Genomic DNA, 20,947 nt, shown 5'->3' on the forward strand with positions numbered 1-20,947 from the left:
GCCTTTTTCCCCCATCTTCAGTGTCCCTGCATTCTCAGCCTCCCTTCCCACTCCTCCTGTCTCTTGCTGCCTCCCCAGCCAGTCAGTTGCCAGTTTCTTTGGATTCTACCCCGGCAGTGTATCTCACTAACTCTTCTTTTCTATCTCTGACGCAGTTCAGGCCCTCATATCTTCGAGGCAGTTTTCACAGCTGCTTCACCAGTATTCCAGCATCCCGTCTTCTCAACGTTGTCCTCATAATCTCTCTAACGTACTGCTCTGAGCACATCGTTCATGTCCTTAAAAACTTCCAGGACTTCACTGTTTCCTGCTTACTAAAGCATAAACTCCTAATCCTAGCATAAAGGTCCTTCCCAGACTAATCTAACATTGCTCCCTTCATCGGGAAGTGGAGGGTAGCGGAAATAACACTGCCCCTGGAGTCAGGAGGCCTAGGTTCAGGTCCCAGCCCTGCTGCTTAGGCGCTGGTGTGACTGTGTAATATAGACAGGTTTCTTAAAGAAACTAAAACTTAATTTCCTCGTGTACAAAATGGAGATAATGTTACTTACTCCAGATCGTAAGGTTGTTATGAGGACTTCACAGGCGATAAAGTTTTAGGAAATGGGAGCTTTCATAATTATTACTATTTATGTGTTCTGTACTATAGCAAAACTGCATTAATCCTTGTTCTGCGCTTCAGGGAGCAGTAGATTTTGGAAGTCAAAACGAACAGTTCAAAGCAAGTTCCCCTGAAATGTCACTTTTTCCCCAGTGATAGAAGTGATTATTATTTTTTATTACTTAGGAATATTCAAATCTTAAATAATTTGTTTGTTGGTGGGACTAAGATATTTTAGAACTGAATTTCCCTGTTTCTTTCCTCTCTCCCCACCCCATTTATACCCTCACTTTTGTTTCTAAAAATGGAAATCTGGTAATCCAGAAGGTTGCAGACATCAGAATGTATAAATCTTTAAACTGATTTGCTTAACCCTTGGGACCACTGTATATAAAAAAATTATTGTGGGAATTTTTTGCTAGTTGGTCTGTAGACCATTTCTTATATTCAAAGAATATACTAGATTTCTAGTTATATATAGCTAGGTTCTTAAAGGTTATATTGGAAGTTTTGTTGTATTGTTGAGGAAATTTTTTTTACTTTTTTTCTTTTATTTTAGATTTAAATACTAAAATTTTAATCCACAGTAAGAAAAGAAAAAGATACATATAAACTTAAATACAAAGTAAGAAAAGAAAAAAAAAACATGTCATGTGCACAGCAGAACATAAAAGAGGATTCAAAATATATAGCAATAAATTTCCATTTCAAGAAAGCCTATATAATAAATAATACACTTTGTATTGAGAGCTGTCCATCTTTTCTTTGCTTCCTTGTGAGTTTTCTTTTGTTCTCTGCTGTGCAGAGGAAATATTTTTTGAAGTACATTTTGACATTATAGCAAATAATTTTTCTTTGCTCCTTCTGCCCCCTCCACTCCCATTGAAGGCGATTTGTGTGGAATTTCTTTCGATTGGAGAATGAACATCTAAACAACTGTGGTGAATTTCGTGCTGTGCGGGACATCTCTGTGGCTCCCATGAATGCAGATGATCAGACGCTGTTAGAGCAGATGATGGACCAGGAAGAGGGTGTGCGGAACCGTCAGAAGATCAGGACGTGGAAGTATAGCCAGACTGTGATGCTGCGCCGACCTTACCTGACTCAGTATGTATTGTGTCTATTTTCAGGGTACTTGCTTCTTTTCAATTCTAGCAGAAATTAGCATTTAGTCTAGAAAAGTGAGATCTCACAAATGACTTCTGTGTAGGAGGCCCCAAGAGTCTTGGTATAGTTTTAAGGTGTTCAAGCTTAAAGCTAAGGCTTTGGGGACACTATCTGTTACATATAATAAAATCTTATTACATCATAAACCCTCTAATTAAAACTTTAGGCTATGCTCACTTCCCCTCTCTAGCACCTTCAAGTAGAAGGCCTCCTCAGATGGTGAGTTCACTGCCTTCTGAGGAAGTTCCTTTCACTTTCACCTAACCTGGAATCTGCTTTTGAGCTACCTTCGTTGTGGGGAAAGGAAGCTAATTAAGATTACTCATAAATTATCTGTTTGAAAAGTTGAACTGTTTTCATATGCCCTTACAACATATATTTATATATAAACATTACCTTCCTAATTAAAATCAGAGATTCTTAGCTTTGGAAGGGACATCAAAGGTCCATCAATCCACCTGTATATGAACAAGACCCCCAAATTGTAGTCATCTAGCCACCTTTCAGAGGCCTTCACTAAGGGTGAATTCACTGCCTTGAGGGAACTATTTTTAGCAAGCATCTTTTTTTAAAGTAAGTTTATATTTATGTCTTCTGTTGTTGACATCCTCACAGTTTGTCCCCAGTACCCATCCCCCTCTCCCTCCCAGAGAGCTTTCCCATATAACAAATAGTATTAAAAAAAATAGTCTACCTGATCAATACATTTTTAAAAGTCCAAAAAGATGCAGGGAATGGACCTCCTGCCGCTGTGAAGGGATGGGCGAAGGTGTTCTCTCATATCTCTTCAGCTGTCATCAATTCTTAATAACTTTTTCCATATGTCCAGCCAAAATATGTCTTTTTCTAGATTCTACTAATAGATTCTCTAAAAATCAAGCAAAACAAATCTAACTCCTCTTTGCCATGCCAGCCCTTGCAGTATTTGAAGACAGCTCTCATGTCCTCTCTAGAGTCCTCTTTTCTCCAAGCTAAATATTCTGAGCTCATTCAGCAGCTTTTCACATGCCGTTGTTTCATGTCCTCTCAATATCCCCCTTTAGAAACTTTCACCACTGCCCTTCCAAAAATGTGGTACCTGGAATGAATTGATCTAAGCATAAATACTTCAGATGAGGCTCAGTCATTGTAGATGTTTGAAATAACTGTTATAGTACATGTACTTGAGATAAGACAAGAAATTAACCCCCCATAACCCCTTGTTTCCTGTCTAGCAGCAATGAAGCACTCATTTAATATCTGATAAAGTCATTCATGATGCTCTTTTGGACAAGATGATCAACGTTGGGCTGAGTGATAATAGTTAGGTACATTTAGAACTAGTCATTTGGAACCAAAAGTGATCCTGATAGGGCCATTTCAATTTAACAGAAGCTCTTTAGTGTAATGCCCCTAGGGATCTATGCTTAGGCCTACTCAGTTCATTATTTTTATTAGTGACTTAGATAAAAGCATTTAATCTGAGGGATAGCTAACACACTGAAGGGCAATATCAGGTTCCCCAAAATAGCTTGACAGGCTTGAATGACAGATAAAATCTTTTAACGTGAGATGCAGTAGAGATAAATAAAAATTCTTATCATTACACTCTGCTATAGAAGTGAAAGATGGGAAGGACACAGTAGGCACCAGACCATGTGAGGAAAAAACTGATTGGAGGTTTTGGTTCAATATGAGTAAGACTTAATAGCTAAAAAAGAGAAGGCGGTCTTTGGCTGCATTAATAAAGGCACAGTATCCAGGATGAGGGAGGTGATAGTCCTGCTGTACCCTGGTCAGATCACATCTGCAGGAGGACATTAACAAACTAGAATTAGACCAGAGAAAGGTGACCAAGATCATAAGAAGATGGGTGGGCTTTTATGGCATAGGAGGATCCATTGAAAGAATTCTGAATTTTTATTTTTAAGCAGAGAAGATCTTAGGGGATTATAGTAGCTGTACTCAAGCATTTGAAGGGCTATCATGTAGAGGAGGGATTTCAGTCTGTTCTGTGATTGTAGCCTGATGCAGGAGAGACTTTCTAATGAGAATTGCTTTAAAATGGAGGGAGCTCCCTCAGGAGATGGTAGGCTTCTCTTCCCACTTGAGGCCCAGGCTGAACCACCATGTGTCAAGGGTGCAATAGAAAGGATTCTTGTTCAGCTTCTGCTAGTTCTTCCAACTCTATAATTCATTGTCTCTGATTCTGGAGAATTAATATGAAGTTTGAGTGAGCCATGTAAGCATGGTTAACTATTTGGCTTGATACTGCTTTTGCCACCCAAGAGTAATAACAGAGAAAGTACGCAGTGTTGTATACCCAGTGTGTCATTATGAGCACAGAAGGTGTTTAAGGAGATGAAAGACTGTAGAATACAAGACTGTGACTGTAGTGTTGAAATGGGGCTGTTAGGTGGCTCAGTGGATAGAATTTTCTGCCAGGCCCGAAGTCAGGAAGATTCATCTTTCTGAGTTCAAATCTGGCCTCAGACACTTACTAGCTTTGTAACCCTGTTTGCCTTAGTTCTTCCTTTGTAAAATGAGCTGGAGAAGGAAATGGCAAACCACTCTAGCATCTTTGCCAAGAAAACCCTAAGTTAGGTTCACAAAGAACTGGGCGTGGCTGAAACAACTCAGCAACAACAAATCAACCAGTACTGACCACGGAGCCCAGTGTGGCATGAATGGGGTGAATGAACGTAAACTTGGAAAGAACGAGCCGTGATCAAGATGGCTCTCCATAGACACGAAAGTGCCGGAAGAGGCGCAGCTCCCTAGCTTGAGAACGCTTGATCCATACCTGTTTCCCTCATAATTGGTTTGAATGAAGTATACTGAAATATTGCTAGAATTGAACCTGCTACAGTATGTAATTCAGTGTGTGTTCTCGTTCATGATAATTTATTACTGAAAATACCAAGAAGCTCCATTCATACACTCTAACGTCTGTAATGCTTTGATGGAGCATGAACTCTGAGGATTCTACAGAAGTTCTAGATTACTTCATAGTCAGTTCTTGATTGCTCATGATAAGGAGGAGGAGGATGGTAAAAATTAGAGGGTCAGAAAGTCACTAACAATTGGCTATACATTTCACACTCTGAAACTCTTCTCTCTGACTATAAGTTCCTACCCTATCTCGAGCACTCTTTCAGTCCTACTAAATATGTCCATTGTAAACATTGCCCTCATCAAGACTGCTGTTTCCTGGACTCCTTCCTCTGTGTCTGGTTCTTCTGGTTTCACTCGCTTCCTTTACCAGGCAGAACCCCAGTTGTCATTCATTTCAGTGATACTTTCACTAAAACTAGCATCTTTTACACCTTAACTTTTTGTCACATCTATCTAGATATCAATTAACCAGCATTTCTTAAGCACCTACTAAATGCCAGGACCAGTTAGACACTGGGGTGGGGGGAGATACACGACCAAAAAAAGCGTAGTCTCTGCCCTCAAGGAACTTATAGTATATCATTGGAGACAATGGGTACATTTATAAGTATACATATAAAATAAATGAAAAACAAATATGAGGTGGTTAGGAAAGAAGGGCAGTAGGAAGAACAGGAAAGGCTTCTTGTAGAAGCCCTTGAACTTAGTCTCGAAGGCAATGAGAAATTTTATGAGGCAGAATTGAAGAAAGAGTGCATTCCAGGTATGGGGAATAACCAAGACCATTTTGACAAGAGACTGAGTACCACGTATAAGGAAGAGAAAGAAGGCTAGTTTAGGTCGATCATTGAGTATAAGAAGATTAATGTATAATGAAGCTGGAAAGACAGATTGGGAGTAGGTTGTGAAAGGCCATAAACTTTAAACAGAAATTTATATTAGAAGCAGTATCAGGGAGCCACTGAAGTTTGAATATTGAGAGTGGCATGGTCAGATCATGGAAGTTTATTGATTTTGTCAGACTAGGCTTAAGGGAAGAGGAGGAACTGGAGAGGGGAAAGAGTTGAGGCAGGGAGCTGAATTTGGATTCCGTTGCCATTGTCAGGCAAGTCAAGATCGGGGCTTGAAATAAAGTAGAGAAGATCACAAGTTGGGTAAGGTAAGAGATGAGGTAGAGATGGAAATCACAAGATTTGGCTACTTTCCCCATCTACATCTTCTCCAATTCCAAGCTGCCACCTGTAACTAAAGAAAGGCATGAAACCTTATTGATTGAGACCACTACACATCCCTGCTACTTAACCTCACTCCTTCAGTCTTTTTATCCTTCTCTTATATTCCCCAAAGGGGCCATTGTCAGTAAACCTTTCCCACCTTCTACTTCAACCTCCGTCATTCTCAGCAGGTGACCTCACTTCTTATTGTCATCCTTCTTGAACTTCTTTTTTGCATACCTTCTCTGTACCTCCACTAACATTCCCCCCTTTCCCTCCTTCTCAAAGGAGTGCCTCTTCCTTTTCCTCTTTGCTCCAGATCGTGTCTCTTTGTATTTACTCTAGGACCTTGTTCTATCAGATATCTCTTAATCTCTTTTATCTTCACTTTCCATTTCAGTGGCTCCTTTTCTTCTACCTATAAACAGATTTCTTCTACCCTAAAAAATGGAACAGAACCCCCCAAAACCTTCCCTTCTTTGTTACTTCCCCTGCCCCTCAAAGCTTTTCTTTCACTGCCACTGTTTTTAAAAGGGACTTTTACTTGATGCCTTTATTTCCTCACCAAAGTCACCTCCATCCTTTTATTGTCTCACTTCCTTTTCTATCACTTTTCTGAGACTATGTAGTAAATGCCTGTTAATATAAAATTCATTGTGTAGGGTGCTACTCAGCAAGAGTCAAGAGTGCCACAAAAGTGGAGGAAAATGAATTCAATTGTGTCTTTAACTTTGTGAAATTCTGTGATATTGTTACCTGTCAACAGCAGGGGTCAGTATAATCCCATAACCCTTTGGCTTCAAAATTTAGAAGGCTCTGGAGAAAACAGTATAGACTTTCTGAATAGAGTCGTAGGATCACAATTTTAGAGCCAGAAGGGACTTTAGAGACCCCCTCATTTTATGAACAAGGACACTGATGTCCACAGAAGTTAAGCAACTTATCCAAGGTCTCACAAACAACAAATAAAAGGGGCAGAATTGCCTGCTTACCTTGATGTACCATCTAGGTCAAAGTCATTCAACATCAAAATTGAAGGACACTGTGGATGACTTTTTATGGACCTTGCCATCCAATACAGGAAGGATCTTCTCAAGCAACCTAGACAGATAGGATCTTCAGGGCTACATTTGAATTCCTATGATACGTAGACCGCCTCAAAAGGCAACCTGTTCTGTCATAGAAAGCTCCAGTTGTTAGAAAGTTTTCTTTTACGTGAAACCAAAATCTACTTCTTCTTAACTTCTATACGTTAGTCTCAATTTTGACCTCTAGATTATCAAAGAATGAACACATCTTCTCTTTTAAACGTGACAGGCCTGCTATGAAGACAGCTAATTTTTGATTGCTAAATGCTCCCGTTTATTCAGCTATTCTTTAATGACTTCCTTTCCAGCCCCTTTACCATTCTGACCATCCTCTTTAAATAAGCTCTAGTTTTCCTTGTCTCTTCTTAATTGTACTGCTCCAGATTGAACTCATTACTCTAATTGCTATGAGCCTACCACTTTCAGTGACCCGGATACCATAATTTTGTTAATGCACTTAGCAAACATTTATTAAGCCTTTAATCTTTACTAGGCATTGTGCTAGATGTTGGGAATGCAAAGATGGGTAATGAAACAATCATTTCCCTCGAGGACTTTACATTATATCATGAGAAGTAAGTTTGCTTATAAATAAAGTCCATTCAAAGGACAGTAATAGCCAATGAAATTAGGAAAGACCTCATTTAGGAGCTGACTCTTGAAGTGATCTTTGAAGGGAGTGCAGTAGCAATAGAGGTCATAGTGTCAAAAGTTAGGAGAGAATACATTCCAGTCATGGGGCACAGCCCATGCAAAGACACAGAGTTGGGAAATGGAATACTGTCTATGAGGAAGAGCTAGTAGGCCTGTTTGTCTGGACCAGGGTGTGCATGAAGGAGAGTATAATACCTGGGAAAGGTAGGCTAGAGCTAGATTGTAAAGAATTTGAAGTGCCCAACAGAGGAGTTTGTATGTTATCCTGTGGTTCGTAGGGAGCCACTGGAATTTTTTTGAGCAGAAGAGTGATATGGTCTGCTCTGTACTTTAGAAATAGCCCTGGGGCAGCTAGGTGGTGCAGTGAGTAGAGCACCGGCCCTGGAGTCAGGAGGACCTGAGTTCAAATCCAGTCTCACACACTTGACACATTTACTAACTGTGTGACCTTGGGCAAGTCACTTAACCCAAATTGCCCTGCCTTCTCCCTCAAAAAAAAAAAAAAGGAAATAGCCCTTTAGCATCTTGTGAAGAATAGATTAGTGAAAAGAGAGATACTTGAGGCGGGGGACACAGAAAACTAGTCAGTCAACTAGTATATACTAAGTATCTACTGTGTGCCAACAAAGTCGAGGGCCTGAAGCAGAGCCAACATGGCAGAGTAGTAAGAAAAGGTACCATGAGCTGCCCTCCAGACTCCTCCAAACAGACCTGAAAACTACACCAGAGTGAATCCCATGGGGAAATCTAAGAAAAAGTCACATTGAATCATTTTCCTAGCCCAAGTCATCAAAGACAGATGGAGAAGTCCACAGACAATGCAGTGAGGTCTGGCTGCAGAGCACTCCAACATGCATAAAAAGGCTGTGTCCCAGGCAAAAGAATATCCCATGGGACATGTACCCATGCCAGGGCATCAGGAACAGGTGCCACCTAAAACTCTTGTAAGCCACTTTTCGGTTCGGTTCCGGTCATAGATCCCAAATGGACTAAAGAAGGATGTACTCAAAGGGGTAGGGAGTGGTGGAAGTCCTTGAGCAGTATACTGGAAACCAAGGAGCATGTCTGAAAGCAAGCAGAAGCAGTGTGGCTCAGACCCTTAGGAGCAGAGCAGGTCTCAGTTCCAGCTTCTAGCTCAGTAGGAAGCCTGTAGAGAAATAACCAGGACAGGAATCACAGACCTAAGTGAAGCTTTCAGTTCTATCACTCTGAACCAGCAGAGCTTCCCATCTTGCTGATGATGTCTTGAGTTCAACACTGGTCTGCTGTTGCTCAGACCCAAACCCAGGTCAGGAACTTGCAGAACTCAGATCAGACTTGCCTTAGATCATACTACTTGGGAGCACTGAAAGCGCTAAGATCTCCAGCCTAACACAAGTGTGAGTTGAATATGAAGGGGTGATATCTTAAAAAATAAAATTAAGGGGGCAGCTAGGTGGCACAGTGAGTAGAGCACTGGCCCTGGAGTCAGGAGGACCTGAGTTCAAATCTGGCCTCAGACACTTGATACATTTACTAGCTGTGTGACCTTGGGCAAGTCACTTAATCCCAATTGCCCTGCCCCCCCCAAAATAAATAAAAATAAAATTAAGGGGTGAGAAGGGGAGAAAGGGAAAGGTAGAATGGGTCAAATTATTTCACATAAAAGAGGCAAGGAAAAGCTTTTACAATGGAGGGGAAGATGAGGGAGGTGAGAAGGAATTGGAATCATTGGAATTGACTCAACAAGGGAATAACATACACGCTCAATTGGGCATAGAAATCTATCCTAACCTGCAGGAAAGTAGGGGGAAAAGGGGTAAGAGATGGGGGGTGATAGAAGGGAAGACAGATTGGAGGAGGAGATAGAAGCAAAACACTTTTGAGGAGGGACAAGGTGAAAGAAGAGAGAGAATAGAATAAACAGGGAAATAGGATGGAGGGAAATAGAGTTTGCCATCATAACTGTGAAAAAATTTTGAAGCAATTTTCTCTGATAAAGGCCTCATTTTTCAAATATATAGAGAACCAAGTTAAATTTATAAAAATAAGAACCATTGCCCAACTGATAAATGATCAAAAGATATGAAGAGTTTTCGGATGAAGTAATCAAAGCCATATGAAAAAATGTTCTAAATCATGATTGGAGAAATGCAAATTAAAACAATCCTGAGGTACTACCTCATACCTGTTAGACTGGCTAATAGGAAAGAAAAGGAAAATGACAAATGTTGGAGGAGATGGAGGGGAAATGAGACATTAAGTGCACTGCTGGTGGAGTTGTGACCTGGTTCAGCTATTCTGTAGAACAATTTGGAACTATGCCCAAAGGGCTTGTAAAACCATGCAAACCCTTTGTCCTGGCAATACCGCTACTAGGTCTGTATCCCAAAAGAGATTTTCTTCTTTTATTTATTTACTTAATATTTTCCGTTTTCAGCATTGATTTCCACAACATTTTGAATTACAAAATTTCTCCCCATTTCTACCCTCCCCCCCAAGATGGCATATACCAAAAGAGATTTTTTTAAAAAGAGGGAAAGAACCTATAGGTATGAAAATATTGATAGCAGCTCTTTCCTGGTGGCAAAGAATTGGAAATTGAGGGGATGCCCATCAATTGGGGAATGGCTGAACAAGTTGTGGTATGTGATTATGATGAAATATTATTATGCTATAAGAAATGATGAGCAGGATACTCTCAAAAAAAAACCTGGAAAGACTTACAGAAGTTGATGCAAAGTGACATGTACTGTGCACAAAGTGTTGTTGTCGGTCCTTCATTCTTGAAGAGGGTCATGACATCAGGGTGGTGATGTCATGATGTGCAAGTGAATTGGATTTAAGTGAAGCGGGGCTGTGTAAAGTCACCAGCCTCACTCTCTTTTCTGGAGCCACCTGGATCCAGTGGCAAGACAAAGTAACATCAATATTGTAAGATGATCAGCTGTGAATGACCTAGCTATTCTCAGCAAAACAATGATCCAAGACAACTCAGAAAGACTTATGATGAAAAATACTCTGCATCCCCAGATAAAGAACTGATGGTGTCTGAATACAGATCGAAGCATATTTTTTTAACTTTCTTTTTCTTGAAGGTTTTTTTGTCTTAGTTTTCTTTTACAACATGACTAATGTGGAAATGTGTTTTGCATGGCTACATATGTATAAACAATATCGAATTGCTTGCCTTCTCAATGAGGGGATTGGAGAGGGAGGAAGGGAGAGAATTTGGAACTCAAAAGCTTTGAAAACGAATGTTAAAAAATGTTTTTACATGTAATTGGGGAAAAATAAAATACTAAAAAAAAAAAAGAACTCCAGCCTGAGCAGTCTCTGAAATCCTGGAATAATTCAATACTTAGCACCCCAAGATAGCAGTAACAGGACCATCTCGGACCTTTTCTCTACAAGTACACCAAGTCTAGTCCTAACATCAAGTCCAAAATCAGGAAGAACTTACGTGTAAAAATAATTTTTAATGTCTGCTTTATAAAATTTTGAGTTTCAAATTCTCTCCCTCCCTCCCTTACTCCCTTCCCTCATTGAGAAGGCAAGTGATTTGATATAGGTTATACGTGTACCATCATGCAAAACATTTCCATGTTGGTCATGTTGTGGTGCTCACATGAGCACCACAGACCAAAAAAGTATACTGCAATTCATGTTCAGACTTCATCAGTTCTCTCTCTGGAGATGGATAGCATTTTTCGTCACAAGTCCTTGGGAATTATCTTGGATCATTAGATTGCTGAGAATTGCTAAGTCATTCATAGTTGATCATAGTATAAAATTGCTGTTACTGTGTATACTGTTCTCCTGGTTCTTCTCACTTCACTTTGCATCAGTTCATGTAAGTCTTTTTAAAAAATTTTTATTCACTTTGAATTTAAATACAAAAAGACAAAAAAGACCATTTCCATGTACACAGAACAACATAAAAAGAGGATTCAACATAAAACCATGAATTTCCATTTCACATTGTTTTTTTAAAACTATATAACAAATACTACACATCATTTTCAAAGCTACCCTCCTTTTCTTTGCTTCCTTCTAAGTTTTCTTTTGCTCCCTGTTGTGTACTCTTTCTTCTCCCTTCCTCCTGTCCCTTCCCCAACCCTAGAGAAGGCTCCTATTGGACACAAATAGGACAGCAGTATTACATCACAATCATATACCACAACTTGTTTAGCCATTCCCCAGTTTCCCTCAATTCCCTCAATTTCCAATTCTTTGCCACCACAAAAAGAGCTGCTGTAAATATTTTTGTATTTTGGTCCTTTTCCTTTTTGTTTTTTAAAGTGTCCAAAATGTTTTCTTTAATGAAATTAGAATACTAGAGAAAAAATGAGAAAGAATTGGAAAGGGAATTAACAGCTTGACACAAGAGATGCAAAACCTTGCCCAAACAAGAAAATTCTTGAAAATTAGAATGGGCCAAATAGAAGCCCATGACTCCATGAGACAACCAAAAATATTAAAATGAAAAGGCTGAAAAAAAAATAAGGTATTTCATAGCTAAAAGAACTGACATGGAAAAGCAGATCAAGGGGAAAAAATTGAAGAATTAGTAGACTGAACACCATGACCAAAAATAAAAGCTAGATATCATTTCAGGAAATCTCAAAAGAAAATGGGCCAGATCTTTTAGAAAACTTCAATGCAACAAACATGTAAGTGTCTACTATGTACCAGGCAGTAAGTATGCTAAGTACTGGGGACACAAAAAAAAGCAAAAAACAGTCTCTGCCCTCCAGGGGCTTACACTCTAATGAGGGGAGGGGGAGACAACATGTAAACAAATGCATGCAAAGCAAGCTATGTACAGGATAAAATCAGAATAATTAAAAGAGGGAAAGCACTGGAATTGAGGGGATTAGGGAAGGCTTCCTATAGAATAGGGGATTTTATTTGGGCAAAGTGGAAATATAAAGAATCCACCCCTAACCTCCTAAAAGAAAACCCAGAATGACTCCCAAGAACATCATAGACAAAATCCAGGTAAAAGGAAAAATACTGCAAGCAGCCAGAAAGAAGTAATTCAAGTACCAAGGAGCCACAATCACACACAATTTATTAGCCACCACTAGAAAGCAGAAAACTTGGAATACGGTATTCCAGAAGGCAAAGAATATGGGCTTACAAGCCAAGAATAATTTTCGTAGCAAAACTTAGTGAAATCCTACAGGAACAAAAATTCATCTTTAATGAAATAAAGGACTTCCAAGAAACTTGCAAGAAAAGACCAGAGCTGTCAAAATACCGTCAATCAAAAGAAACTCAACCAGGATAAACTGCTTACGTTCAAATATGGGGAGATGGTATTTTCATTCCCTCTGAACCCTATCATCATCAGAGGCTGTAGAGGGAGTCTAATTAGACAAAGCCTAGGAATGGTTCTGTTTTTGTCTTGATCTTAAGAGAAGAATGAAAATAGGTTAAGTTGAATACATTGGGGATTGAAAGTATAAGAAGGAAGATTAGGGAAAATTATCTCACATATTTGGGGTACCCCAGGTAGACATCTTTACAAACAAGGAAGAGGGTATGAGGGTTGTGACTTAATTTGAACCTCACTTTCATCTGAACTTGTCAAAGGAGGGAAGATTACACACACATAGAGTTGGGTATATAAATACATTTCACTCAGAGCTTGAAAGTAAGAGGGAAAAGGGAGAAGAAGAAGGAAGAATTAGTCCTAATCAAGACAAACTCTTAAGGATATTAAAAAATATTCATAGCTCTTTTCAAGATGGCAAAAAAGGAAATCTGAGGAGGTACCCATTAGTTAGGGAATGGCTGAACAATTTATGACATATAAATGTGATCAAATAATATTGGTGCTGTAAGAAATTATGAATGGGATGGTTTAAAAGAAACCTGGGAAGACTTGTATTTATACAATTTATACAATGATAACGGTATTGTAAAGACAAACAACTTTGAAAAACTTAGGAACTCTGATCGCTGTAATGGCCAACCACAATTCTAGAGGACCGATGACAAAACATGGTACTCAGCTCCTGATAGAAAGGGCTTGGTGCAGATTGAGACAGAGTTTTTGTGGAAGTTTTCCTTGCTCGACTGTACATGTTTGGAAAGGGGGTTTTGTCTTTCATTCTCAATTGTGGAAGGAGAAGAAAGATGAATTTTTGCTGAATGAAAAATATGTTAATTTTTTAAAGGACATTTTAGTATTAAAGTCAAGGGCAAGAGGTAAAAAGGACTTTGAGAGATGTTATAGATATAGATGTTATAGAGATGATCTAGATGGTGACATAGAAGGATGTCATAGATGCTTTGATACAGAATTGTCAAAATTTGGAGACTAAATGGATATGCTGAGTAAGAAAGTGGGAAGAATTGAGGATGACCGAGATTGCCAGCACTAGCTGACTAGGACAATGTTAGTGCTTTCTATAAAAATAGAGAAGGAGGAGTGGGCTTGGAGGGAAGATAATGAATTTGGGACATGTTTGACATCCTGTTTGAAATGTCCAATAGGCAGTTGACTATGTGCAGCTGGAGCTCAGGAGAGGCACTTGAGCTGGATAGAGATAGTAATTGAACCCATAAGACCTGATGAGATGGTGCATATAGTTAGAAGCCCTAACATCAGGATATAGATGTCTAGACAGTATGTTTTAGAAGGTACTGGACATCATTGATGTATTTCTATGTTTAATAACTGAGTTTTGTAATTTTTTTTTTCTTTTCTTATTCCCAGATCCAAGTCTCGTGATACTAAGGTATTGATAGATGACACAGATGATGAAGCTAACACATGAATTGAGTCTAAATCTACATCCTTTTTCCCCCTGTTCAACAACCCTTTCCTTGACCAACTCAGCCTCTGGTACCTTTCCAGCTAAAAACAGGAGAAGACATTTAACACACTTTCCGAGCTCTTCTGGATCGGATCCTATGGACTCCAAACAAGCTCACTGTGTTTCTTTTCTTTTCTTCTGGTTTTATTTTAATTTTCTACTTTTAAAATAAATATTTACTTCATTTTGCCAATCAGAGGACATTTTAAGGAAAAAAAAAACCACAAGTTATCTTAAGGATTGTTTACAATCACAAGGACATAGAGAACTATCTGGATGAAGAACAGACGCAGCGAGGACCCAATAATGGGACAGTACCGAGGTTGCTCGGCTTCTGCTTGGCCCGGTTTTGACTGGTTAAAACCGGACATTGGTTTTTAAATTTGTTTGAGAATTTTTTTTCTTTCCTTCATATCCAGCGCAACGGCACTGGCTGCACTTGCAGGGAAAGTGCACTTAGAGCAGTACCTTCATTCATGAAGCTACTTTTTAATTTGATGTAACTTTTCTTATTTTGGGGGAGGGGGGAGGGGGGAGGAAACTGGGAAATAGGATGTATTTGTTATATATAATTTTCTCATTATTTATAATACTTAACCATAAGAGAACAATCTTGTGTCCTGTGCAATGAAGGTAATAACAGTAAAAGAAGGTAGGGGAATCTATCCTTGCATGTTTTTCGTAAGGGTTCCATCCTGCAATGCCTCTTTCATGAGACAACTTGTACTAGTTTGACAGTTTCTTTCTTTTTTTTTTTTTAATTTTAAACCAAAGTTTCTGTTTCTGATTTTTTTTTAGTTGCTGCTGCTTTGGAAACCTGAACATGTCTCTCATGACAGGTCATCCTCACATTTTCACGTTTTTGAGTGAAAATTGTGAAAAAGATTCTGAGAATTAAAAAAAAAATAGAGAGAGATGGAATACATCTATCCCTACTCCATACTCAACTGCAGAAGAAGCCAGATTTTCTATCATAACGTAGCTTTGGAGTTTAGGGTAGTTGTAGCATGATCCTTACTATCTCAGTTTGAATTGGGAGACCAGGCTGTTTCAGAGACTCTACATCCTCATTAAATAGGGAGTTTCTAAAGGTTTCTTTTACTTCCACCAGATTCTGAGCAAATAGGAATCTGCCTGGGAGGGGTCATCTTCCTGAGCACATAGAACAAATTAACTTCTATCTTTCATATTGCATTGGCCACATGAGGCCTTTGTAGCCATTCATTCCAGAGGTTATAAACGATGATTGATCATTGGATCTCATGCTCTTCCATAGGGAGGGAATGCACTTTTCAGTTTGTTAGGTCTGCCATTTAAAGGAAAATTCCTTTATTCAGTCATGATTCATTCACACTGCCTGTGTTATTTTTACTTAATCTTTATCCTGTTATATCTCCTGTCATATCTTCCCTTACCCATCAAAATAAGTCCTAAAACTTTGATTGATAGTTCAATCTTTTTTTAAAAACATGGATTATTTGGAGGTAAGGCACCAACCTTCATTATCTACCAAAAAATAACAGAAATAGTACCAATGTAAACTAAAATGTGCTTTCTATAATTCTAAGATCCAAATCAATGTTTTGAAGTGCCCATCTCTACCTTTGTTGGATTTATTGGCAGAAGTCACACTGAGCATATATAGTTAGCTATTGACTGTCCTCTTCCTGGCTAGCCTTGCTGTACCTAGTCAACACCAGTAACTGCATTGAAGCAAAATACTTCTGTTGTTTTCAGCCTTAATTTTAGACTAAGACACAAATTAATAGAGGCAGCTGTAATCACTAATTCAGGCTTTAAGAACATGGCTACTGTGTCTGTAATATGGCTGCCTTGTTGTTAGTGCATCTTCCATGTATCCAAACTATGATCATACAGGTGGATCGCATAAAGAAGTTACTATTAATGCTATCGTGTCAAGCAGTATGTGAAAAACAGTCGTTTTTAAAAAGAGCTCCTTTCTTTTCTGTTTAATATAATGTGGATAGTCTTCCCTAAACTTGTTCCCACTCCAAATCTAGAAAAAAAAATTTGGATCATTACTTTACTTTGTGGCTTTTGTTCTTTTTTGTGTTTTGCCAAATATTCTTCTTTGCCAGAAAAATGGGGAGAAAGCATTTTAATTACTGGTTTCCTTTAATTTTTAGTTTTTAGAACCGAGTCTTTTTAAGTAATCAGTGGTAGCAACTTAGTGGCTCTTGGCAAATTAAGGGTTTTAGAGTTCATACTTGGACTTAATAGACTATATATTGGTTTATACTACTGGTCTGCCAAGAAACGCTGGTTACTGTGATTGAGTTATTAATATAAGTTGATGGGTTGGTTATTTTCTGTACAAATGGAATAAATAGTACTCTGTGTACCTAGAATCAGCTTAAAATGAACCTAACATCCATTCTCCTTTCAGAGTTCTGTAAAATGTATTACCATAAAATCTTGCACTTGGTGGTGTATAGGAATCCTGTGGTTGGTTGGTTTTTCCCTCAGTGTATCCCACAGCCAATTTAGCCTTTGTTCAAATTTTAGAACCTTAGTCCCTAATCAGGATTATTTCTCTTAAGTGATAAGAATATTTAAATTTTAATTATCAGGGACACATTTGTCCAGTTAGCAGAATCTATTTTAGAAAAAAAGACTTTTAGCTTACCATGTTAGATATGTAATGTTTGTTTAGATTTACTATTTTGTGTTCCTGTAAAAGCATAAAGGGAGCAAAGAACTTTTTTCGTAATTATCTTGATCAAACAACATGAATTTAAATTTCTTTTTCCTCATTTAATAAGAAAAGGTATTGACTGTGCTATTCTCTCAAGTAACATATACAGCTTGTACCAAGTGATCAGTGTTTCTCAGATTCCTTGCTCCAAATGCCAACCCAGGAAATTCTGCCCAATGCTGGTCCCCATTTTGTGATTTTGTCAGAGTTTTCCCTGAAGCTCTCACCAAACAAATTATCTAGTAGAGAAATGCACATTAGTTTGCCATGCAACCAAAAAAATGAAAAGATTAAAAGGAAAAACAACCCAACCCCAGGTAAAATTTATATGATCACATATTTAGATAATCTAGTATTGTTCTTGCTTTGGAAAAATCAATTAAAATGTCCCCCAGATAAAGGAATTAAGACACCTTAATTACCAGGAATGCAAAATATTTATTTTCATTTTTTGGTTGGGTGGCATAGAAAAATTTTTGGTAATGCAGAAACAGATTGGGAGACTAAGAAGAATGCATGTACAAGTAAGTTCATGTATTTAAGGCTCAAATGAGTGAGTTGACCAATGGTCTAATACCTTACAACGATCAAAGATGAAGTTGCTATTAGTAAGATCCTCTGTAAGAATGTGGAGAAGTCAGAATCCCCCATTCCTCAGTCTGCCCTTTGCTATTTTCTTTTTCATATTCTCATTTGATCCTTTTAGCATCCAGTCACCAAAATTCACACAATTGGAATGTACAGCTCCTGAGAGGATGAAGCCAGTAGCCTCAACGGTGCACTTACAAGAGACCCCAGTTCCCAGGATTAGTGATGATAGCGCTTTTGTTTTCCTTCAGAGTCTGTTTAATCTCAATTAATATAAAGAAAGTTCTGAACTCATAATTCCAACTTCCTCCTTTGAGGTAACTTGCTACTTAAGACACCCGCCTTATCTGACAGTTCTAAATACAATCAGAACATCTGGAAAAAGAAGTCTCTCTACCTCTTAACAGACAAAATAAAGTGAGGCGAGACTAGAGAAAAGTGAACCACTGTTGCCATCTGTTGTACTTTACTTGAAGAGAAATCTACTGTGGGTAGCAAGAACAAAAAAGCCAAGCACATCAGACATACAATCAGCCTGATAACAGAAGTAAGACAGCAAGGAACCTGCTTGTTTTTAGATTTTATTTTAGTTTGGCTTTTTTCCCCGAAGTGTTCCATACGTTAGTAACGGACCTTTACTTTCCTGCTCTTTTCTCCACTATAGTCTGTTGTTTAGAATGAGTTCATTATGCACAAGTATTATATTAGAAGTAAGTGACTGAAGAAATTTTTCATTCTTATTAGCCCCTTCCAAAACAAGAAAACAGAAAAAGGAAGGTTGTACTATTGGCAGGAAAACAATTTGTTATTCATTAAAAAAAAAGAGTCTTCAAATACTTAGCTACTTTTTCCTTCCTATGAGGTCCATGCATTCACAGGACCTGATATGTACACATTGTTTGTATAAATCGATTCCAGAGGTACTTCACATGAAGGCTTCAAGCCTGAGACTCCCTGGAAATTCCCTCTTGCAGTTTGCTAATTTGAGGGAAATGAGTTCTGATTAAACAACATTGCCAATCTGAAAAAACTAAATTGCTGCCACCCAAGGCACAACGTTTTTTAAAACTTCATTACATTCTCGAATTTTAAAGATTCAGGTACCTTCCCAAGTCTAAAAGTGAGTCCTGTTTAAATTAGTGATTTGCTCTTCTCCATTCTCACTGTTCCTACTGAAAATTTTACATAAAACTGAGATCACTAGAGCTCCATTCCACTAAAAATCAGCAACAGTGCTAAAACATCCTTTTTAAAAGTTGGGAGAAGAGAACATCAGACTCACTCCAATTTACATCAGTTTGTCTTAGTATTCCTCTCAAGAGAATCTAGACTTCTGCTATTGATTGCATGTGTGGGGTGCTTAGTAAGTCAAAGAAAAGTTTAAGTGCAAAACCTTCAAAATTTCTGAAAAATAGCCCTTCATCCAAGCAGCATCCTGACTAGTTGGTCTAGAAACTGCTTTAGACTATTTTTTGACTTCAGTCTCCCAATTTTATGCATTGTGTTATAAATCTCTGTGTAGAGTCAGGTCATCGTGGTGATGGGTGTAGGATTTGGAGATACAAATAGGGGGTTTGAGAAAATGAGCAATGTTAACTTGGGCATTGCAACCTACTACTTAACCAGCGTTTATTCACCCTCTGCTAGTAAAAGTAAGAAAGAAAAAACATCTTTGGCTTTGGAAGAGCTTGATGTGGATGTGGATCACCAGCCTTCCTTTATTTGTTCTTGCAAAGAAGACAAATTTGGCCAGGAAGAGGATACCCATTGATTGGTTGCCCTTGAACGATTTGGCAGTACTCCAGTAGGGAGGAAAACAATTCTCTCTTGAGGAGTAACCCTCTTGAATTAATTTGCTTTTGTAGGCATGAGGAACAAAATGAGGATTCGTCCTGAAATAAGAGGAATTACTATACTAACTTTAAGCTGAAGCTTATTTCATCATTGCAGTTTTTTAAAAACTCAATCTTGTTCTGCTTTGTGGTGCCATCAACTTAATGAGGACAATCAAACAACCTGCTGCTTGCCTTGGACTCTCAATGTGTCTGGTAGTCACATAGACAACCTGTATACATTCAAACCAGTCACTTGACTGTAACATAACCCATACAACCTTAGTTCTTCCTATTCTCTTTCCCCTGCACCACCACAAGTTTAATGAGAACTGTAGCACTACTAGAAAGGTGTAGACTTTGAGGGCGAGGATAATGTTAGAATATTCCTTTCTCGTTGTCCTTGGAGCGCAAAGCCTTACCTTCTTAACTTGTGCCCAGTAGCAATACCAGCATGGTGGGAGTAAGGAGGAAGACAATAGGAATTCCCAGAAACACAACTAGATCGTGACACTCATTCCTTTGACTTTGTAAATTGTGAGCCCTTTAGCGAGGACAGCAGAGCACCTCGACTTTTAAGACATGATGTGATGAATAACGTTCTTGCTCTTTTCTGATTTAGCACAGAGGTTTGTGTCAATGAACAGTATTTGGAAGGGGCATGAGGTGAAAATGTATTTGTCTTTGAGCCCCTCCCCCTCCACTCTTAACCTTTCTCTTCACCCTTCCCATGCTGTGTTGGTCTAAATGATGATTATTCTATGAAGCCCTAAACTGTAGTTGTCAAACGTAACTATAAAATGTGATTAGTCTTCTGTGGGTGCTTCTTTCTTTCTTTCTCTCCTTTTCTTTCTCTTTCTCACTTTCTCTCCACTCTTGGTTCAGTGGAAATGGTGAGGACAAAGAATTGCCGCTTGCTTGGACTCATGCTGTAACTGTGACTGCGCTATTAGCTGTCTCCTTTTCCCTTCTCAAATGGATAGAATTCTGTTGAAGTGTGGAGTACCCTTCATGAGAAGTAGGTTTAAAATGCACAATGTGGTACTGTTTCATAGTTTCTAGATGGTTGTATAAAGTGAAAAGTTAATGTGGTTATGTGTTTTTAAAAGAAAATAAGTGATTGGTTACAAAACTCTTGTTTTTTTCCATTATTATAAGCTCTCTTTGTTTTCCAACAGTTTTCAGACTCTTTTGTCACTGCTGAGTGGTGTCTGTTGCTTTTTATCTGTGTTTCTTAAATTTTTGAATGTGATTGCACTTGAGTCTATATGGGAATAGAGAAGACATTTCAAGAGGAAAATTTTGAAGCTTTTTTCTTAGTCTCTTCTGTATAAAATCTATATACGTAGTAGTAAAACAATTTTAAAACCTTTTTTCCTCAAAATCTAATGGATAGACTCACATTCC

At 38.4% G+C, this 20,947-nt stretch overlaps 1 protein-coding gene across 1 annotated transcript in view; it reads left to right on the forward strand.

Moving 5' to 3' along the window:
- Positions 1–20,616, forward strand: part of XPR1 (xenotropic and polytropic retrovirus receptor 1) — a 246,712-nt gene extending 226,096 nt beyond the window's left edge. Inside the window, exons 14-15 of the mRNA XM_036754279.1 lie at positions 1,490–1,708; positions 14,305–20,616. Coding sequence (XP_036610174.1) covers positions 1,490–1,708; positions 14,305–14,365 — 280 coding nt within the window. The 3' untranslated portion in view covers positions 14,366–20,616. The remainder of the gene's footprint in view (positions 1–1,489; positions 1,709–14,304) is intronic.
- The last annotated feature ends 331 nt before the right edge of the window (positions 20,617–20,947 follow it).

The sequence above is a fragment of the Trichosurus vulpecula genome, chromosome 4 (assembly GCF_011100635.1).
Source record: "Trichosurus vulpecula isolate mTriVul1 chromosome 4, mTriVul1.pri, whole genome shotgun sequence".
Lineage (NCBI taxonomy): Eukaryota > Metazoa > Chordata > Mammalia > Diprotodontia > Phalangeridae > Trichosurus > Trichosurus vulpecula.